Source organism: Dendrobates tinctorius, unplaced genomic scaffold, assembly GCF_039654945.1.
Source record: "Dendrobates tinctorius isolate UK_male_01 unplaced genomic scaffold, ASM3965494v1 ptg000063l, whole genome shotgun sequence".
NCBI classification, from domain to species: Eukaryota; Metazoa; Chordata; class Amphibia; order Anura; family Dendrobatidae; genus Dendrobates; species Dendrobates tinctorius.
Genome location: NW_027361731.1, coordinates 24608694 through 24630981, shown reverse-complemented (window position 1 = coordinate 24630981; position 22288 = coordinate 24608694). Strand labels below are relative to the sequence as shown.

The 22288-nt window shown below is 47.4% G+C and overlaps 1 protein-coding gene across 17 annotated transcripts in view; it reads right to left on the bottom strand.

Moving 5' to 3' along the window:
* Positions 1-21554, bottom strand: part of SHISA6 (shisa family member 6) — a 470754-nt gene extending 449200 nt beyond the window's left edge. For 4 of the 17 annotated variants that reach the window (XM_073579675.1, XM_073579677.1, XM_073579687.1 and 1 more), the window contains exons 1-2: positions 21329-21552; positions 19705-20619 (exon numbers count right to left, since the gene is read on the bottom strand). In XM_073579675.1, coding sequence (XP_073435776.1) covers positions 19705-20264 — 560 coding nt within the window. In that variant the 5' untranslated portion in view covers positions 20265-20619; positions 21329-21552. Of the gene's footprint in view, positions 1-19704; positions 21293-21328 lie in introns of those variants that run through there. The other 13 variants (XM_073579685.1, XM_073579688.1, XM_073579690.1 and 10 more) reach the window with 6 other exon arrangements.
* Between the last annotated feature and the right edge of the window lie 734 nt (positions 21555-22288).

Genomic DNA, 22288 nt, shown 5'->3' with positions numbered 1-22288 from the left:
GCGGATGTGCTGTGTTTAACAGGGGGGGTGTGGCGCCTCTGAGGCTTCAGTCGCCACAGAGGTACTGCACCTTCTCCTAAAGTGTGGTACCTCACCATCCAGGTAGGGTGGGAACTCCTGACCACGCTCCACACCTGCATCCCACACACAGGATAGTTCAGTGGGGCCACCTAACAGCTTCAGGCTGGGGGTTAGCAGAGCACCCCTCGTGGAACCCTGCTTCATAACACGAGATGTGCTGGGAGGCGGGTGGAGTGAGATGATACAAAAGAGTGGGAAGAGTGAGAGTTAGTTGGTTAGTTGGAGAGAGGGAGAGAAGAGAGAAGATGGGTGTCTGAGGGACGTGCTGCAGCAGGTCCCAGTGATCTGGGCTGCTGGCACGAGAAAGACCAGAGAAAGAGACGGATAAGATTGATAACCTAACCTTCCATAAGAGAGATAGAACAGATCGGAACGAAGGATAATAGAAGGATGGTGGGAAGCTGGTTGAAGAAAGATAGAGAACCCTTCCAGTCCAGAGAGCGCAAAGGCCGGGGCCCGGTCCCCAAGGTTGATTGGATCTTTATGTCCAGCAACAGACACCGGAGGAGTAGTGAGCCACTAACGCCTTGCTCCCATCATAGACTTGGGACACAACAGCAACTGAATAGAGAGCCGGGATGCAGTGAGGAGTCCCCGAAGCAGGCTACAGCTGTCTGTCATACAAGTAGAGACTAGAAACACCTAGAGAGAGGCATTCCAGGGTAACTAAGTACTGGAGTGCATCGCACCTAAAGGCGCATTGGAGTAGTCGTTCAGTAAGGTACATGTTGGCGGAGTGTGGAAGGGAGAATCCTATCGTGCCTGGAGGGTGGCTGGAGCCCTGACCTGGGGAACACAGTACGGACGCAGGCGTGTGTGTGAACTGCTAACAGTGAGTAAAGCTTTGGAACCGCATACTCTGGTGTCCTCCAGTTATTCCAGCACCACTACACCTGGGTACCAGCCTCCATACCATTCTGCACCTCTACTCATCCATTGCACCTACACTGCCCTGGGACTACAGCTCCACCTGTGGGGAGCTACACCATCTTTGCTGCACCACACCATCAGTCCCAGCGGATCTGCATGCAGCGTTGGCTCAACATCTTACTTGCCAACACCACGGGTGGCGTCACAAACTATTCTAATAAACTTTAACACCATCAACATCACCACCATTGATATTGGGCGCCCAGGGCCACGGACCGGGTCACCGCTGCTATGACACATTCCCGCCTTGACACCGGCCCGATACCGAGTACCCCGCTGCCCTGGGTGTGTGAGGGCAACCCAATTTTGGCGTCACGAACAGGATGACGAGACCCGATGCCATCGGGTTCTGTCTGTCTTGGATTTACAACTTTTGAAAATGTGCAAAAGACCAAATTTAATGGACTGTAAAATGGACGTTGGAAATGGCCGCTGGCGTGGAGAAGAAGGGCGTGAAGAGATGGGAGGTCCTAAGAAAAGACTGCAAAGAGTCTTGGGCCTTCCCTGCCTGAATTACTATGTGACAGATGCATGGCCCACCCCCCGAGGGGTTCGTATACTGGCTTGGTATGGAGGCGCTGGAAGAAGACGCCGCCCCCGGAAGCAGGGGCAGAGGAAGCCAGTGGCGAGTAGAAGGGCGGAGCAAGGAGAAGAACGCCATTTTGGAGAGTGAGGGAAGGAGGCCTGCGGAGCGCGGGGAAGTGCAAACCCCCGGCGCCATGGCTGACGGCTCCAACCCTGAAACTGGCATGAGTTGCCGGCAGCTACAGGATGAGATCACGGAACTGACTACTTGTCTGCAGCTAAGAAGAGAAGCGCTGGAGAGGCTGAGACGGCAGCACGCCCCGGCGGGGCCTACACCAGCGGTACCCCCTCCAACGGTACCTGCCACTCCCACACCGGACTGTCCCCGGGCAGCGCTGACCTACACATCTACCCTGACCGTGCGGTTGAGCATCACCTGCCCGGAGAAGTTATCGGAGGACCCGGGAGTGGAAGCGGAGCTCCCGCCTGGACCTGACGCAGCTGCGCCGGTCCCCACCGAGACCCCTGCGGATCCAGAGTCCGTACCTGCTCCTTTATCACCTGCACCAGAGCAGAGGCTGCACCGCCGGGAGACCTCAGATATGTCCGGTGCCCCTTCATCCGAGAAGACCCCGGGGTTGCCCCACCGTTGCAGCAGCCGGCCAGGCAGTACTAGACCTGGTCTGGGACCGGGAAGCCAGTCCCCGAGGGGAGACACCGGAACCCTAACGGTGGTTCCGCAGGCCCCAGTAGGCAAAAGCAGGTCCCGGGAGGAGGAGGAGCAGAATGAGGCCTATTGCCGAGCCACCATTGAAAAGCTGGCAGCTGAGTACCGGGAGAGGGAGCAGAGGAGATTGGCTGTACTGGGCCCGGATTTGAGCAGGAAAGAGAGGACCCGTGCTGGGCATTACAGTTCCCAGGATGCCGCAGAATGGGGGCAGGTCCTTAACTTCAATCAAGGACGGGGGTTTGGATTTATTGCAGACCCCAAGAGGATAAGTGACATATTCTTTAACCGGAGGGACGTTGAATCCCACTTGCCCAAAGGACACCCTAAAAGAAACTTGCAGCCTGGGGAGTATGTCACCTTCACCCACCATGAGGGGCTCAGGGGATGGTACGCCCTGAATGTACGCCGTATCCCTGCAGAATTTATCGAGTGGTACCTGCCAAAGAGACCTGTTAATGCTCCTCCACCTACAGTTACCACCCAAGCTGCTCAGGTGCCTAGGAATCCAACGATTACCACGTCAATTCCAACCCGGCAGCCTAAAAAGATCTTTGGCTTGACACCGTGGGAAGAGGACTACCTAAAAATGGTCAATGATTATCTTGAATATGGTGATGGTTCAGCTTCCAGAACCCCAGGAGGGGATCACCAGTAGAAGAAAAATACTTTTCCAAATCTCGTTACCCAGGAGGGTTTGCTTGCACCAGTTGTGCCTTTGTCTTTTTGTTCATCATGTTGCCCAGTTTTTGATTGGCAGCATTGTTTTTGAAATGGAACTGTAGAGATCATAGACGCTGATTGGTCCAAAACTTTTATTGTACATAGTTTGCACCTCTTTAGGTGCCCTTTCTTGGTTTTACATATAGGAACCCCTTTGTGAAGATAATGGTTACATAAAGACACTTTGCGAAGATGATGTTTTTGAATGGACACTTTTCGAAAAATGATGTCTACCTCAAGGGACACTGCAAGAAATCCCGGCTGGGAGCAGTGTTCAGCACTTTGCAAGAATCTTTGAATGTTTTATGATAACGTATTTGATAATGTTGTGTCTTATGAAAAGTAAATGTCTTTTATAGAATATTTGATACAGAGAATTAGAAAAGTTTTGAGATAGAATGTGAGAATTGAATAAAGACTGAAGAATTGAAAGTGACAGGTGACAGGCCAAGTGTAGATGGTCAGTGTCTTGCGTCCAGTAGAGAAAGAGAGAAAACAGCATATAAAAAATGTTGTGTTCCTGTATTGTACCTTTTGTTGTCTTGCAGCCCGCGGATGTGCTGTGTTTAACAGGGGGGGGTGTGGCGCCTCTGAGGCTTCAGTCGCCACAGAGGTACTGCACCTTCTCCTAAGGTGTAGTGCCCCACCATCCAGGTAGGGTGGGAACTCCTGACCACGCTCCACACCTGCATCCCACACACAGGATAGTTCAGTGGGGCCACCTAACAGCTTCAGGCTGGGGGTTAGCAGAGCACCCCTCGTGGAACCCTGCTTCATAACACGAGATGTGCTGGGAGGCGGGTGGAGTGAGATGATACAAAAGAGTGGGAAGAGTGAGAGTTAGTTGGTTAGTTGGAGAGAGAAGAGAGAAGATGGGTGTCTGAGGGACGTGCTGCAGCAGGTCCCAGTGATCTGGGCTGCTGGCACGAGAAAGTCCAGAGAAAGAGACTGATAAGATTGATAACCTAACCTTCCATAAGAGAGATAGAACAGATCGGAACGAAGGAGAATATAAGGATGGTGGGAAGCTGGTTGAAGAAAGATAGAGAACCCTTCCAGTCCAGAGAGCGCAAATGCCGGGGCCCGGTCCCCAAGGTTGATTGGATCTTTATGTCCAGCAACAGACACCGGAGGAGTAGTGAGCCACTAACGCCTTGCTCCCATCATAGACTTGGGACACAACAGCAACTGAATAGAGAGCCGGGATGCAGTGAGGAGTCCCCGAAGCAGGCTACAGCTGTCTGTCATACAAGTAGAGACTAGGAACACCTAGAGAGAGGCATTCCAGGGTAACTAAGTACTGGAGTGCTTCGCACCTAAAGGCGCATTGGAGGAGTCGTCAGTAAGGTACATGTTGGCGGAGTGTGGAAGGGAGAATCCTATCGTGCCTGGAGGTTGGCTGGAGCCCTGACCTGGGGAACACAGTACGGACGCAGGCGTGTGTGTGAACTGCTAACAGTGAGTAAAGCTTTGGAACCGCATACTCTGGTGTCCTCCAGTTATTCCAGCACCACTACACCTGGGTACCAGCCTCCATACCATTCTGCGCCTCTCCTCATCCATTGCACCTACACTGCCCTGGGACTACAGCTCCACCTGTGGGGAGCTACACCATCTTTGCTGCACCACACCATCAGTCCCAGCGGATCTGCATGCAGCGTTGGCTCAACATCTTACTTGCCAACACCACGGGTGGCGTCACGAACTATTCTAATAAACTTTAACACCATCAACATCACCACTAGAGTTGAGCGACTTTTGGTTTTTTAGGGTCGCGTTTCGTTTCGTGAAACCCGACTTTTCCAAAAGTCGGGTCGAGCAAGATTGTCCGATTATAGGGAAAAGTCGGGGTCGTCCCGAAACACGAAACCCAATGTAAGTCAATGGGGAATAAAAGTCGGCAGTGAGAGGAGGACAGGAAACACACCTACAGTGCCCATTTGAATGCCAAAAGCATCAATTCTTCTTTCTTAAGCTTGTCAACCTTAATTAACTTCATAATACAAGTTACGCACTGAAAAATGGGGGTTATTTGGCTACAAACTGTGGGGGGGGGAGGGCTGGCTCCAGGTTTTCATGTGCCCTGGGCGAAAGAGCGCCCCTTTAACACATACCACAACTCATCATGCTCCGATACGGCAGAGAAATAGCGGTATAGTACAATGAAAAATACCTCACTTTTTACATCTCATGACGAGGCCCATCTATTTCTCCATACAGAATCATTGGTCCCATATAATGTTTGAAACAGTATATGATGAGCTCCACATAATGCTACAGTATATGTTGGTCCCCATGGATGAAGCTCCACTGTCTTATGGGCCCAAATAATGCTCCAAACATAATGGGCCCCATTTCTAATGCTCTAGTGTATAATGGGCCCTGTAAATGCTGCTCCAGTGTCTGATGTCCACCTTTGGAATGTTCCAGTGTATGGTGGGCCCCATCTATCATTCTCCAGAGTATAGTGCTCCCCAAAAATTGCTGTCCCAACATTGAAAACAATCAAATAAGTCTCCTCGCTAGGGAATCCCTGTACTTGTCTGGACAGGTGCTGTAGCTTGCTTAACAGCTCGCCAGCCGTTCTCACGCCCAGTATGGATTACACGTGATTGCACAAAGGTGAGAAAGGGTACCGTATCCCCAGATAACATGTATGGATAGCGTACACATTCAAAATATATGTCTCAGGAGGCAGGCTCAGACGGTGTTAGGCCCAGTATGGATTGCACGTGATTGCACAAAGGTTAGAAAGGGTACCGTATCCCCGGATAACATGTATGGATAGCGTACACATTCAAAATATATGTCTATACAGCATGAGGCAGGCTCAGACGGTGTTAGGCCCAGTATGGATTGCACGTGATTGCACAAAGGTTAGAAAGGGTACCGTATCCCTGGATAACATGTATGGATAGCGTACACATTCAAAATATATGTCTATACAGCATGAGGCAGGCTCAGACGGTGTTAGGCCCAGTATGGATTGCACGTGATTGCACAAAGGTTAGAAAGGGTACCGTATCCCTGGATAACATGTATGGATAGCGTACACATTCAAAATATATGTCTATACAGCATTAGGCAGGCTCAGACGGTGTTAGGCCCAGTATGGATTGCACGTGATTGCACAAAGGTTAGAAAGGGTACCGTATCCCCAGATAACATGTATGGATAGCGTACACATTCAAAATATATGTCTATACAGCATGAGGCAGGCTCAGACGGTGTTAGGCCCAGTATGGATTGCACGTGATTGCACAAAGGTTAGAAAGGGTACCGTATCCCCGGATAACATGTATGGATAGCGTACACATTCAAAATATATGTCTCAGGAGGCAGGCTCAGACGGTGTTAGGCCCAGTATGGATTGCACAAAGGTTAGAAAGGGTACCGTATCCCTGGATAACATGTATGGATAGCGTACACATTCAAAATAAATGTCTATACAGCATGAGGCAGGCTCAGACGGTGTTAGGCCCAGTATGGATTGCACGTGATTGCACAAAGGTTAGAAAGGGTACCGTATCCCCAGATAACATGTATGGATAGCGTACACATTCAAAATATATGTCTATACATCAGGAGGCAGGCTCAGACGGTGTTAGGCCCAGTATGGATTGCACGTGATTGCACAAAGGTTAGAAAGGGTACCGTATCCCCGGATAACATGTATGGATAGCGTACACATTCAAAATATATGTCTATACATCAGGAGGCAGGCTCAGACGGTGTTAGGCCCAGTATGGATTGCACGTGATTGCACAAAGGTTAGAAAGGGTACCGTATCCCCGGATAACATGTATGGATAGCGTACACATTCAAAATATATGTCTATACAGCATGAGGCAGGCTCAGACGGTGTTAGGCCCAGTATGGATTGCACGTGATTGCACAAAGGTTAGAAAGGGTACCGTATCCCCGGATAACATGTATGGATAGCGTACACATTCAAAATATATGTCTATACAGCATGAGGCAGGCTCAGACGGTGTTAGGGCCAGTATGGATTGCACGTGATTGCACAAAGGTTAGAAAGGGTACCGTATCCCTGGATAACATGTATGGATAGCGTACACATTCAAAATATATGTCTCAGGAGGCAGGTTCAGACGGTGTAAGGCCCAGTATGGATTTGACGGCCCAGATTACACAGCGGAGGAGCAGGGATAGGTAAAGATTGCAAATGCTGTGGCCCTGCTGGGCGTCGGTACTGGCACTGGGCCCTTCATAGTACAGCGGTGTGTCTGACGGCGGGTGTGCACCACCACCGTCAGAGACACTTGATTGCACTATGAGGGACCCTGTGCCAGTGCCCGCGCCCAAGAGTCGGCCTACCCACCTGTCCAGGGCAACGGCACTCGCACGGTGTCGTGCGGTAGGTGGTGACCCCGGCCATGGAGGGGGAGGCAGCACAGTTAGGGAGTTTTAGAAAGTGGCATATGTTGATGTTGGACATTCAGCTGATGCAAAAGGCGAAATAGGTGAAGTACCAGGAAAAGGTGGACCAAAGCAAGCCATTTTTCTGTCACCCTATGTGTCATCAGGGGAAGGTGGGACAAAATCCTTGGAAACCCATGCGTGGTTCATTTTAATGTAGGTTAGATCATCCACATTTTGGGTTGACAGACGGGTCCTTTTTTCTGTCAGGATTGATCCAGCTGCACTGAAGACTCTTTCCGATAGCACACTTGCAGCTGGGCAAGTGAGCTCCTGTAAGGCATATTGGGCCAATTCAGGCCAGGTGTCCAGTTTAGCGGCCCAATAGTCAAAGGGGAATGACCTGTGTGGGAGAACATCGATATGGGAGGAAAAGTAGTTTGTAACCATAGTTGACAACTGCTGTCTCCTGTCACTTTCCTTCGATGCAGTATTACCAGTTGTGTGAGCGGTATTTGAAAAATCAGTCCACAACATTGTCATGAAACCCCTGTCTCCAACGCCACTTCTGCTGTGTGCACCACGAACACCTCTGCCAAGCTGCCCCCGGCCCGTACGGCTCGTGTGAGAACCATCACCGCTGCTGTGTGCTGGGAATGCCTCAAGCAACCGATTTACCAGAGTTGCTTGTTTATTAGCCAATATTAGGTCAAGGTTCTCCTGTGGCATGATGTTTTGTAATTTGCCTTTATAGCGTGGATCCAGGATGCTGGCCAACCAGTAGTCGTCATCGTTCATCATTTTGGCAATGCGGGGGTCCCTTTTTAGGATCCGCAAGGCATAATCTGACATGTGGGCCAATGTTCCTGGTGTCAATGATGCACTGCGAGTGCTGGGTGGAGGAGCACTTTCTGGCAAATCCACATCCCTCCAGTCACGCACAAACCCTGTACCAGACCTTGCCACGCCAACATTTTCACTTGCCCCACGAGATGCATCCTCCTCCCCTAAGTAATCATCCCCATCATCCTCCTCCTCCTCCTCCTCTTCTTCCTCCACCTCGTCCAGGAGAGGTCCCTGAGCAGACAATGGCTGAATGTCATCAAGGATTCCCTCCTCCTCTTCCTCCTCATCAACATTGGCTGCAGACGCCTGCTCCTTAAGGTGCGTCAAAGTTTGCATGAGCAGACGCATAAGTGGGATGCTCATGCTTAGGATGGCGTCGTCTGCGCTTACCAGCCGTGTGCATTCCTCAAAACACTGAAGGACTTTACAAAGGTCTTTCAGCTTCGACCACTGCACACCTGTCAACTCCATGTCTGCTCTCAAAGTGCCTGGCCGTGTATCCTCCCACAAATGCATTATGGCCTGCCTCTGCTCGCACAGCCGCTCCACCATGTGCAGGGTGGAGTTCCACCTTGTTGCAATGTCGATAATGAGGCGGTGGTTGGGAAGGTGGAGCAATCGCTGCAGCTTCTGCATACGAACGGAGTGTACAGGCGACCGTCGGATGTGCGCGCACAGTCTTCGCACCTTCTGGAGCAGGGCTGTTAACTCCGGATAATTTTTGAGGAAGCACTGCACCACCAGGTTCAAGGTGTGAGCCAAGCAAGGTATGTGGCTGAGTTTTGAAAGGGCTATGGCTGCCACAAAATTACGGCCGTTATCACTAACTACCTTGCCTGCCTCAAGATGTACACTGCCCAGCCATGACTCAGTTTGTCGCTGAAAGTACTCGGCCAGCACCTCGGCGGTGTGTCTGTCGCCCAAACACATCATCTGCAACACAGCCTGCTGACGCTTTCCACTAGCTGCTCGATAGGGGGACACATCATGTGCAACAGTGGCAGCTGCAGATGGAGTGCTCGTACGACTGCGCTCTGTGGACGAGCTTTCGCTTCTGGAGGAGGTGGAGGAGGAGGAGGGTCGAACGCCTACAGCCAACTGTTTCCTATACCGTGGGCTAGGCAGCACTGTCCCACCACCGCTGTCCCCTGTGGACCCTGCATCCACCACATTAACCCAGTGCGCAGTGATGGACACGTAACGGCCCTGGCCATGCCGACTGGACCATGCATCAGTTGTAAGGTGCACCTTTCCACTCACTGACTGCTTGAGTGCATGGACAATGCGGTCTTTCACATGATGGTGGAGGGCTGGGATGGCTTTGCGAGAGAAGTGGCGACTGGGTAGGTCATAGCGTGGTACTGCATAGGCCATGAGTTCGCGGAAAGCTGTGCTTTCCACCAACCGAAAGGGCATCATCTCAAACGAGATTAGTTTGGCAATGTGGGCGTTCAAACCCAGTGTACGCGGATGAGAGACTGAGTACTTTCTTGACCTACTCATAGTGTCTGGGAGGGTGAGCTGGACTTGAGAGCTGCATATGGTGGAAGTAGCGGTGGACAGGGCGGACTGAGAGAGGGTTGATGATGGTGATGGAGTTGGTGTTCTTTCTGATGGCCTAGAATCAGTCTTTCGTTGATATAACAGTGGGATTCCCTGACTGCTGTGGTCTTGCAACGACACCTCAACATTTGCTGCTGTGCTAACCGGTGGGCTTACAGTGGGGGAAACAATGTAGCGTTGCTGACTACCTTCGTTGTGATCAGTTGCACATGTGGCACTTGAGGTTTGGTGTTGTGTCCACGCTTGCAAGTGCATGCTGGTTAAATGTCTAAGCATGCAACTGGTATTCAAATTTTTCAGATTTTTCCCTCAGCTAAAGGTCTTTGCGCACTTCTTACAGATAACCTTGGCCTGATCATGAGGATTTTGGTCAAAAAAGTGCCACACTGCACTCTTCCTACTTTGGCAGACATTTTGCGGCCTAGCACGCTGTGATCTTTTGACCCTCTGGACAAGCTGTCCAGCAACTCTTTTGATGTTTGGAACCTGTCTTTGGAGTGCTCCGGGCCTGCCAGATAACAGCTGTTGCGATGTCGATGTCTGCTGTGGATGCTCCTCATCTGAGCTATTGGAAGCAGCACCCTCTTCCCCCAATGGATGCCAATCTGGGTCAACAACTGGGTCATCCATCACCTCCTCTTCAATGTCATGTGCACCTTCCTCTGTGTCACCGTGTATGGTGGTATAGTGTGCGGGAAGGGGCACCTGAGTCTCATCAGGGTCCGAATCTGGCTCTGTACACTGCGAGGACAATGTAGTGCTCTGAGTGAATGTACCAGCAGAATCATCCATCAGCGGCTGTGCATCAGTGCACTCCATGTCAGATTCATCTTGGCCTGGGTAATTCACCATTTCACTTGATAATCCAGGCATGGTATGTGAAAACAGCTCCATGGAGTATTCAGTAGTATGGCCTGCGTCATCCTTCAATCTTGGTTGGGGTGAAGGACACAAGGAAAGGTGTGGTTCATGAACATGAGCCTCCAATGACGACTCAGTGCTTTTACTTTTTACAACTGAAGAAGAGGAGGCGATAGAGCTGGAGGCTGAGTCAGCAATGTAAGACAAAACTTTTTCCTGATGCTCTGGCTTTAAAAGCGGTTTGCCAACTCCTAGAAAACTAAGCGTTCGAGGCCTTATGTAGCCAGACGATGACGCAGGGTCAGCACCTCCTGCATTCGGTCCTATTTTGCTCTTGCCACTACCATCAGATCCACCACCAACACCATCATTACCAGCTGCCAACCCCCACCCAATTCCACGGCCTCTTCCACCAGCCTTCCTCATTTTTGGTAGAAATGTAGACAAAATCCAACAAACTATATAGTAATGTAAAACAAGGTACAAGGTGTCTATAGGACAGGGGAGATTTTGAATTTCTGCACACACTTGTGGACAGTGGACACTTTTGGATTGTGTGAGGCCCACTGATATCTGAGCGCTATGTGACAGGCTCGATGGCACTGCTGTGACAAAAGTGACTAGAGGATAAGGGAGATTTTGAATATCTGCACACACTTTTGGACACTGGACACTTTTGGATTGTGTGAGGCCCACTGATATCTGAGCGCTATGTGACAGGCTCGATGGCACTGCTGTGACAAAAGTGACTAGAGGATAAGGGAGATTTTGAATCTCTGCACACACTTTTGGACACTGGACACTTTTGGATTGTGTGAGGCCCACTGATATCTGAGCGCTATGTGACAGGCTCGATGGCACTGCTGTGACAAAAGTGACTAGAGGATAAGGGAGATTTTGAATCTCTGCACACACTTTTGGACACTGGACAGTTTTGGATTGTGTGAGGCCCACTGATATCTGAGCGCTATGTGACAGGCTCGATGGCACTGCTGTGACAAAAGTGACTAGAGGATAAGGGAGATTTTGAATTTCTGCACACACTTGTGGACAGTGGACACTTTTGGATTGTGTGAGGCCCACTGATATCTGAGCGCTATGTGACAGGCTCGATGGCACAGCTGCGACAAAAGTGACTAGAGGATAAGGGAGATTTTGAATCTCTGCACACACTTTTGGACACTGGACACTTTTGGATTGTGTGAGGCCCAATGAATATCTGAGCGCTATGTGACAGGCTCGATGGCACAGCTGTGACAAAAGTGACTAGAGGATAAGGGAAATTGGATTGCTTTTAAAAAAGCAGTTTGCGGAGCAGTGGGTAAACAGCAATGCCAGCCTGTCAGGAAGCCTTAGAAGGCAGCCCAACAACCAACACCACTGATACACCACTATATAGCCTCCCCTTGCACTGCACACACAGTGACTGGTGTGTTGTTCAGGCCAAATCGCTAGCAGCAGAAGCAGTTTTTTTGTCTTCTTCCCTGCCTAACGCTCTCCCTACAGAATCAGCAGCAACCTCTCCCTATACTAAGATCGGCAGAAGTAAGATGGCGGTCGGCGTGCACGCCCTTTTATACCCCCCTGTGACGCCCACCAAAGCAAGCCAATCACTTGCATGCCCTTCTGAAAGATGGTGGTGACCCGTGCCTATGTCATCACGTTGCCCACAGTGTCCGTGGATCCTGATTGGCTGAAAAAGAGCGCAAAACAAACTTTTGAAACGCGACTTTGGCGCGTAAGTCGCCGACCTCGTGGCCGACCTCATCCTAGGGTCGGGTTTCGTTTCATGAAACCCGACTTTGCTAAAAGTCGGCGACTTTTGAATTTTTTCGACCCGTTTCGCTCAACTCTAATCACCACCATTGATATTGGGCGCCCAGGGCCATGGACCGGGTCACCGCTGCTATGACACATTCCCGCCTTGACACCGGCCCGGTACCGAGTACCCCACTGTCCTGGGTGTGTGAGGGCGACCCACTTCCTTCATTCATTTCTCTATCGCTCTCGTTCTTCCTTCCTTCCATTCTCACTCTCATTCTTCCTTGCTACCTTTCTATCTCACTCTTGTTCTTCCTTCGTCCCTCACTCTCATTCTTCCTTCCTCTCTCTCTCTCTCATTCTTCCATCCATTCTCTCTCTCACTCTTGTTCTTCCTTCCTCTCTCACTCTCATTCTTCCTTTCTTCATTTCTCTATCGCTCTCGTTCTTCCTTCCCTTCTCTCTCACTCTCATTTTTCCTTCCATTCTCTCTCTCACTCTCGTTTGTCCTTCCTCTTTCTCTCATTCTTCCTTCCATTCTTTCTCTCTCATTCTTCCGTCCATTCTCTCTCTCTCGTTCTTCGTTCCGTTCTCTCTCACTCTCGTTCTTCCTTCCTTTCTCTCTGTCTCATTCTTTCTTCCTTTCTCTCTCACTCTTGTTCTTCCTTTCTCTCTCTCACTCTCGTTCTTCCTTCCTCTCTCTAACTCTCGTTCTTCCTTCCTTTCTCTCTCTCTCTCGTTCTTCCTTCCTTTCTCTCTCAGGCTCATTCTTCTTTCCTTCCTTTCGCTCTCACTCTTCCTTTCTCTCTCTCACTCTCGTTCTTCCTTCCTTCCATTCTCTCTCACTCTTGTTCTTCCTTTCTCTCTCGTTCTTCCTTCCTTTCTCTCAGTCTCATTCTTTCTTCCTTTCTCTCTCACTCTTGTTCTTCCTTTCTCATGCTTGTTCTTCCTTTCTCTGTCTCTCACTCACTCTCGTTCTTCCTTTCTCTCTCTAACTCTTGTTCTTCCTTCCTTTCTCTCTCACTCTTGTTCTTCCTTCCTTTCTCTCTCAGGCTCATTCTTCTTTCCTTCCTTTCGCTCTCACTCTTCCTTTCTCTCTCTCACTCTCGTTCTTCCTTCCTTCCATTCTCTCTCACTCTTGTTCTTCCTTTCTCTCTCTCACTCTTGTTCTTTCTCTCTCTCTTGTTCTTCCTTTCTCTCTCTCACTCTCGTTCTTCCTTCCTTTCTCTCTGTCTCATTCGTTCTTCCTTTCTCTCTCACTCTTGTTCTTCCTTTCTCACGCTTGTTCTTCCTTTCTCTGTCTCCCACTCACTCTCGTTCTTCCTTTCTCTCTCTAACTCTTGTTCTTCCTTCCTTTCTCTCTCACTCTTGTTCTTCATTCCTTTCTCTCTCAGGCTCATTCTTCTTTCCTTCCTTTCTCTCTCTCACTCTCGTTCTTCCTTCCATTCTCTCTCTCTCTCTCTTGTTCTTCCTTCCTCCGTCCCTTGCTTTCCACCCCTCAGTACGGAGCCCGCCATGTTTTCCGGTCTGTGAGGCACAGCACAGAGGAGTCCGGTGGCGGCCGTGGCTGGGGGGCTCTACACTCCGGTAGGGGAGAGCTGGAGTCTTTGGCTGAATTGTGTCTTCCAAGAGCGGCAGCGGGGAATGTCACAGAATGAATAGAATCTTCCTTCGCCCTCCGGCTGATCAGGAACATTAACCTCTAGTGCTGAACAGTTGGTTGTATGAAAACATGAATTTCATATCTGCAGAAAAAAAAGATGGTGCGATCCAGGGACCGAGCTGACGAGAGCCGCAATCTGCTTCACACCAGCAGCAGATTTATTCCCGTCATGTAAGGCTTTATTCAGTAGTAAAAGATGAGAAAGTGATTATTATAGAGATAATTACATGGAAACGGGAGGGAGAAGGAAAGAAAGAAGGAGAGAAAGAAAGGAGAGAGATGGAGTGAGAGAAGAAAGAGAAGGAAAGAAAGAAGGAGAGAGAGAGGGAGAAGGAAAGAAAGAAGGAGAGAGAAGGAGGGAGAGCAGAAAAGTGAGAAGGAAAGAAGGAAGGAGAGGGAGGGAGAGCAGAAAAGTGAGAAGGAGAGAAAGAAGGAAAGCGAGAAGGCGAGAGAAGGAAAGAGAAGGAAAGAAAGAAGGAGAGGGAGCGGAGAAGTGAAAATGAGGGAAAGGAAAAAGAGAAGGAGAGAGAGGGAGATACAGCAGGAAAGAGACAAGGAAAGAGGAGAGAAAGAATGAGAGAAAGAAAGGAGAGTGAGAGGGAGATACAACAGGAAAGAGAGAAGGAATGAGGAGAGAGGAAAGAAAGGAAAGGAAGGCGAGAGAGAAGAAAAGAGAGAAGGAGAGAGAATGACAGAGAGAAGGAAAGAAAGAAGATAAGAGAGAAGGAAAGAGAGAAGGAGAGAGAATGAAGGAAGGAAAGAAGAAAAAGAAGGATGGATGAAAAAGGATAAGAAGGAAAGAAGGAAGGACAGAAAGGAAAGAGGGAAGGAAGGAAAGAAGGAAGTAAGGAAAGAGGGAAGAAAACAAATAAGGAAGATAAGAAAAGTATGGAAGGAAAGAAGTAAGGAAAGAAAGAAGGAAAGAAGAAAGGAAAGAAAGAAGGAAGAAAAATGAAGGTACGAAGGAAGTAAGTAAGGAAAGAATGAAGGAAAGAAGAAAGAAGGGAGGAAAAAATAAGGTAGGAAAGAAGTAAGGAAGTAAAGAAGACAGGTAGGAAAGAAGAAAGGAAAGAAGGAATCAAAGAAACGGGGAAGGAAATAAGAAAGGAAAGAAGGAAGGAAATGAGGAAGGAAGAAAATAAATAGGGAAGAAAGGAAAGATGGAAGGAGAGAATGGAGGAAGAAAAGAAAGAATGGATGGAGGAAGGAAATACGGAATCAAAGGCAGAAGGAAAGAAAGAAGGAAGGAAAGAGGGAAGGAAGGAAACAAGGAAAGGAGAACGCAAAGAAGAAAGGAAACAAGGATGGAAAGAAGTAAAGAAGGAAGGGCAGAAAGAAGGAAGGAAAGAAGAAAGAAGGAAGGAAAGTAGGAAGGAAGGAAAGAGAAGAAAGGAAAGAAGGAAGGAAAGGATAAGAAGAAGCTATGACAGATTATAAATAGATAGATAATAGAAAATAGCTAATAGATAATAGATATATAGATAATAGACAGATAATAGATAGATAATAAATAATAGATAGATAATAGATAGATATATAGATAATAGTACATCGATGATAGATAATAGATATTATCCATCTATATACTATCCATCCATCCAGCTCTCCAGTCGTGCAGGCAGTATATTTGCAGGATTGTATCCTGGTTGCTGCTTGCTGTGGATGACGGCCCCTCGCTCTTGGTATCTGATGTATTATAACATCTGCTAGTTGTGTACAGACAATGGCCTGCAGATAATTGATAATCGCCATTTAGTTCCTGCAGCGTTGTCCCCCGGGTCTTCCACAGCCACACAGAAGCTCATACACGCCCGGTGACAACCCCGGAGGGCGGTCTACCCATGGCCACATATCAGTCGTCACCATCACTGTGTGGTGATAACCGATGAGGTTAGAGATGACATCACATAGCACGTGGCTGCTTCTGATTGGTTGAGAACGACCTCACTGTGAGGATAGATAGAACAATGCAATTATCTAGATATTTCTATGGTAGGCGGAGAGTGATGTGATGACGTCATTGACTCGATGTTGGTACATTCGAATATATCAATTGATATCGTGTTTCTTACCAACGTCCTTGGCTTGCACTTACACGTGCAGCATTGATTATGGAGGATGATGCCATGAGTTACACTATATAATGTCTTCAGATCTGTGGGGCCCCACTCTCTGTAATACAGCTCTGCTCAGCATGATCTCGTTTAGTCATGGACACAGGGACAGAACTACCTGTTCGTTAATTCGGAAGAGGCCAAGGAGCTAGCACTCGGTTGGAAAACTTGTGACATTTCAGCCGGGGACAACTTCTCTGGATTTCATTGGGAATGGTGGATTTCTCTCCTTGACCATAGAAATCTCTACAGCTTTGATCTTAATCTATCCTAATTCCCAGGGGTCATTGAGGAGACCCAGCTAACAAGAAATGATCCATGGGAAAAATATGTAAATGAGATAAACATTCTCAAATCAGTTGACAAATAAGAGATATCTCCAAAAGGAAGAGGCACCTATCTGTAGGCAACTGTCTCGGAATTTTGAACCTCGTCAATTGACTGGATGAAACTGGATGAGATGCCTTTGGCACAGGTTACCGACTATCGGTGAAGAGATCAAGCTCACAGGCAATAATCCTTGCAGAAAAAAAAAGTATTCTCTCTTCTAGAAAGAAAAAAGGTTTCTCATTTCAGCCAAACCAGACTCTTTCTTAGGGAAAGTGTCTCATCAGAGAGGAAGAGGACTAGAACTCTAGTGCCACCTATAGGAAGTAGCAATCCTAAAAGTCAATATCAACTCTCCAACGAGCCTTGCCACATGACTTAGGATAAAAGCCAAAACCAGACTCTCAATTTTCAGACACTCTATTTCGGGGTATTGCCCATCATCAGTGCAAAGTGTGAGATCTGGTTTGGCTGGGTGAGAGACGTCTGACGGGGATCTAAGGGGTAACGTTTCTCCTTATGGAGAGTGACATGTCAAGCCTCCCACTAAGGGGAGAGACACCCATTTGTAGGCAGCTGTTTCAATGTTTTTGCCCCTCGATAGTAGTCTGGATGAGATGCCATTGCCACAGATTATGGATGGGTAATGGCTCTCAATGAAGAGCCCAAGCTCACAGTCAATGGTCCATGGGAAAAAAAGTGGTCTCTCTTCTGGAAAGAATACAGGTTTCCCGATTCAGCCAAACCAGACTCTTCGTAGGGGAAGAGACATCCATTTGTAGTCAGCTGTTTCAATGTTCTTGCACCTCGTTAGTGGTTGAGATGCCATTGACATAGATTATGGAGGGGTAATGGCTCTCAATGAAGAGCCCAAGCTCATAGCCAATGGTCCATGGGAACAAAATAGTCTCTCGTCTGGAAAGAATACAGGTTTCTCATTTCAGCCAAACCAGACTCTTCTTAAGGGAAGAGACACCCATTTGTAGGCAGCTATTTCAATGTTCTTGCCCTTTATTAGTAGTTTGGATGAGATGCCATTGACATAGATCATGGAGGGGTAATGGCTCTCAGTGAAGAAACCAAGCTCACTGTCAATGGTAAAAAAGTAGTCTCTCTTCTAGAAAGAAGAAAGGTTTCTCATTTCAGCCAAACCAGACTCTTTCTAATGGAGAGACATCCTTTTGTAGGCAGCTGTTTCAATGTTCTTGCCCCTCTCGTTAGTGATCTGGGTGAGATGTCTTTGACATAGATCATGGGGGAATAATGGTTCTCAGTGAAGAGACCAAGCTCACGGGCAATGGTCCATAGTTAAAATAAAAGGTCTCTCTTCTAAAAAGAAGAAAGCTTTCTCTTTCAGCCAAGCCCAGACCCATCCTAAGGGAAGAGACACCCATTTGTGGGAAGACTGGTTGAGATGCCATTGACACAGATCATGAGGGGGTAATGGCTGTCATTAAAGAGACCAATCTCACTGGCAAAGTTCCATTGGGAAAAAGTAAGCAAATGAGCCTTCTTCCAGTAAGAAGATAGCTTTCGCTTATCAGTCAAACCAGACACTATCAAATGAAAGAGACATTCATTTGTAGACAGCTGTTTCAATGTTCTTGCCCCTTGTCAGAAGGGTGAATGGGATGTCATGGACACAGATCACAGAAGGTGGGGACTGGTTCTCACTAAAGAGATACAGATCACCCTGACAAGAGTTTTCGGGTGGAGTTTGATATCATTTAGCCACAAAATAATAGAAGACAGTTCTTCTTAGTGACCTTCAGCACATCTCGTAGACCTACAGGTCATCATGTTGCCCCAAGAGGTGAGATCCATGTCTGTAATCTATACTCTCCGGGCCTTTCAATATCTTTTTCTGAAAATTAACCAGTCTCTGTCCAGGTAAGGAGCAACCACAAATCTGACACATGATGGAAGAACATCCTATATAAAATATCCCAATGTATAGTCCCTCACCCCAGAGACATCTCATTGAACTAGACGTAGTGTTAATAACAACATTCTCTATTCTTAAGCTTGTTAAATATGTAACAGCCATTTATTTTCTGTACAACAACCAGCTGTCATATCGGGTTCGATAACGCATTAATGGACTGGAAGCGTCACAGGACCAGAGTGACTCAAGAATGGACGACAGGGGTCGAATATCCCAAATGTATGTTATGTAATACATAAGGAATTAGAGGAAGCATAATATGGATGTATTAGTGGATGAACTGTAAAAGCAAGAGTTGACTACAATTATATAGGCTTTGTTTTGCGAAATTATTCTCGAGAACTAGATATGGAAACCAAAAGTATAAATGATAAGTTATAAAATTACTTTGGACACAAATAATAAATGAAAAGAAAGATCAAAAGTTATAAGACATAAGATTCTTAACCAAATCAATCAAACTTCAAGTTGAAGACAAAGTCTTTCTATTTTATCAAATATGAAAATGGTAAAGCTGACATCATTTGGTCAAATGCTTGTTCAACCAACAGCTTTTCCTTCCCTCAACCTCCACTGAGGGAAATAAGCGACTGCTAGACATTTCTTATCTGCCTTGGAAACAAAAAGATCGGGTATCTTGAAATCAAACATGCCCTATCCATCTCTTTTCCTGATCTCTGGGGTCAAGAGTGGGGTTACATGAACAATACATAGTTGGCCGTTCTTGTCGGAATTGGTCGTATGGTGACCTAAATCCACGATCTCTGGGTGGAAAGAGGGTTGGATAAACAACAGATGGTTGGCCGGTCTTGTTGAAATTGGTGGAATGGTGACCTGAATCCATGATCTCTGGGTGGAAAGAGGGTTGCATACACAATAGATGGTTGGCCGGTGGTGTTTTTGCCGGCTTTTATCTAATGTATATGGCAACCTGAAGAGAAGACTGCATATTACTATAGAGGAATGAAAAAGATAGAGGGAGACAGTAAAGACAATGAGAAGACTGACACTCTAAATGCAAGGCAGGATGTTCTCCAGAACCAGATTTGATGCTAAAGGAATAGCACAACCATATTAGAAAAGTTCTAAAGAAGGTTAAGGATATTAGTTTAGACCTTGAGAATAGGTTTTTAAGAATTTTTTTGTGACACCGAGTACTCAAAACTCAGAGGAAAGGCAAAGTCTAGAATTGAGTAGTACAATATGCTTCTACATATTTTGTGACCTGACACGTTGACAAGATTTATGTTGATCTTACCTGTGGATGTTCATTTCCCGGGGTGGTCGTCTTGCTTTGTCGTAAGCCACTTTGGCAAAAACCCCAACGATAAATATGAAGGTGATAACCCCACAGGTGATGTATACAGTGGTGTTGGTTTTGTCATTGAGTGGGTCATAGGCATCAACCTCCACCATGACATCGTTCGGTTTGGTGGTCACGACCCAAATCAACTTCTTACACTGAATTTGGTCTAGTCTTTTGCTTCGTTGTTCACAGCAATATCGTAAAGAACAAGTCCCACAACAGTAGGGATGAGTGGTGTGGTTACAGTCAAACTCTTTGTCCCATTGACCACTGACATCATAATAGCCCAAGCACTTCTCATAAGGAAGTGCAACTGGGTTCTTCACCTTCCTTGTGGTGACCGGAACGGGCACAGCCGTGGCATTAAGGTCTTTCCCTTTGGGAGCGTTGGCAGTTTTTTTGGCTGGACCTTGGTTCTTGTTCCCTTTAACTTTTGCTGCGGCTTCACAATGATAAAGAAGACCAAGTGGATCTAAGTAGACCACAAGAAGTAACACGTGTTGCCACCTCATGATCAACCGGTACTAGACTTGAACCTTGAAAATAAGGTGAGGCTGATGGTTTTTTTTCTGTGCCTAGTGGATATACAGCAAAATGTAATGTGAAGGCTTGAATTAAAGACTTATATATAGAGTCCCCTCCAATCTGACATTGTCCATGAGCTCATTCCTTTCTCCGTCATCGAGATAGCCCACCGGTGGAAGACTTCGAAGTCATACAACTTATCCGGGATTGAGAGCTGCCTAAATGCTCAACCTGTAGATCGGCTTCCGGATACATCCCAATGAGATCGGTGCTAAGATATTGTAGACGATGACCATATGCATGTCGTGTGACGCTTTAGTCCATTATTTACGTCGGCGAATCCTGGATATGGGGAATAGAAAATGAAAATCTGATTAACAATACCAGCTCTCTACCCCTGCTGATGTGTATAAAACCCACCGCCCCATGGGGCTAGATCCACAAAGTAGATAGTGTCTCTCTGCATGTATAATGCACGTTCCAGCTAGCAGCTGACTCTGTATATTAATTCAAAGACGGAGAAGAAGGCAGAAAAAAAAGGAGACATAATATTGATTTTCAAAGCTTCTTTTCCCTTTTTTTTTGAAAGTCTGGGCGAGTGGATTCTGGATGGTGGAGCTTTAGGATCCCATGAGGAAGCCTTCGGCATCAAACGGCTCCGATTGCAGACACATCAAGGAAAAGCTCGGGAACGAGCTTTGGTACATCCTAAGTGGTCTAAGTCCCAGCTCACTTATTCCTCACCACTCGATATCTGGAGACGTGACTCCGGGAAGCCTTATCCAAGCATAACCCCCCTCTCCAAATTCTCAGCCAAGATTCTTACATCACAAGAGTTTTAAATCATACAACTGTACCCCATCCCCCTCTCCCAGTTGCTTCGGCTACATCTGCCATGGAATAAATCTACCCATGTTTAATCCCGAGAACTAAAAATATACAAATTGTGAAGGCAGCCATGCAAAGCTTGGGTGAGTAGCCATTGCATACAGTCTAGAGCATCATCTGCAAACCCCATGCATGATCCTACAGCCGAGAGGATGGTACTCACCCTCATCTCTCACTGCAGATGTTAAAAGCTGTTCTTCAATGAATAGGAGAAGCTGATGCCTGCACTAGTAAAACAAGAGGAGGAGATGTTCTCCTTGTAGGTCCACCCACAGTGGTTTTATCCCTGCATCAATTGATACAGGCGTCACCATTTCACTAGTTAAGGAGCGTGTTTACCCTGGGATAAGTGATCACAGAGAGCTCTTAGAGGGGTAGATTTGGGTGGTGAGAAGGATGGGGGGGGGAGGAGGGGTTGGGAGCTGCAGACTAATTTGATGTCTAGGGCTGGCTGACGAGGTCACGTCCAAGTCTTTTGTAAGAAAGCACGTTCCTTTCTGACATATAACGACGTGGGGGAAATCAATGGAATTATCCTAGAAAGGACACGAGCAGGGATCACAAATGTAATGGGGGAGATTCATGGCTGCGCTCCAGAGCGGGCACACAGGAGCAGATGACGTGCAGGCTTTTTTCCTCTATCCTATGGGATGTGTTATATAGATGCTGGTCCTCTTCCTCACTACTTGGGTCTTCTGTTATCGTGAGGAGCAGCCAAGGATACATCCCTTGTACCAAGAGCTGGCAATCTAGGCACCACATCTGTTAGCAAGGCACCATAAGACCTGGCCGTCACTAATCCTTTGTTTTAGCTTTACCTTCGTGCAGTGGCTTAGGGTACTTACTGCTCGGGATGATTTGCAGACAGGTAGCAAGCAAAGAGTTAAAGAGGACATGGCTTAAAGTAGCATCGTACAATAGAGGTGCGGCTGGAGAGCGGCGATGGCTCCGTGGGGGAGAGCCAAAGTATAAGAGATGAAATATTAGGAAGGAGCATTTACATATTCCCAGGAGTGAAGAGAAAAGAAAGCTAAAACATATAGACAGAGAAATACATACACATGCACATGCACACACATACTGTATATATATACACACATACATACATACATACATACATACA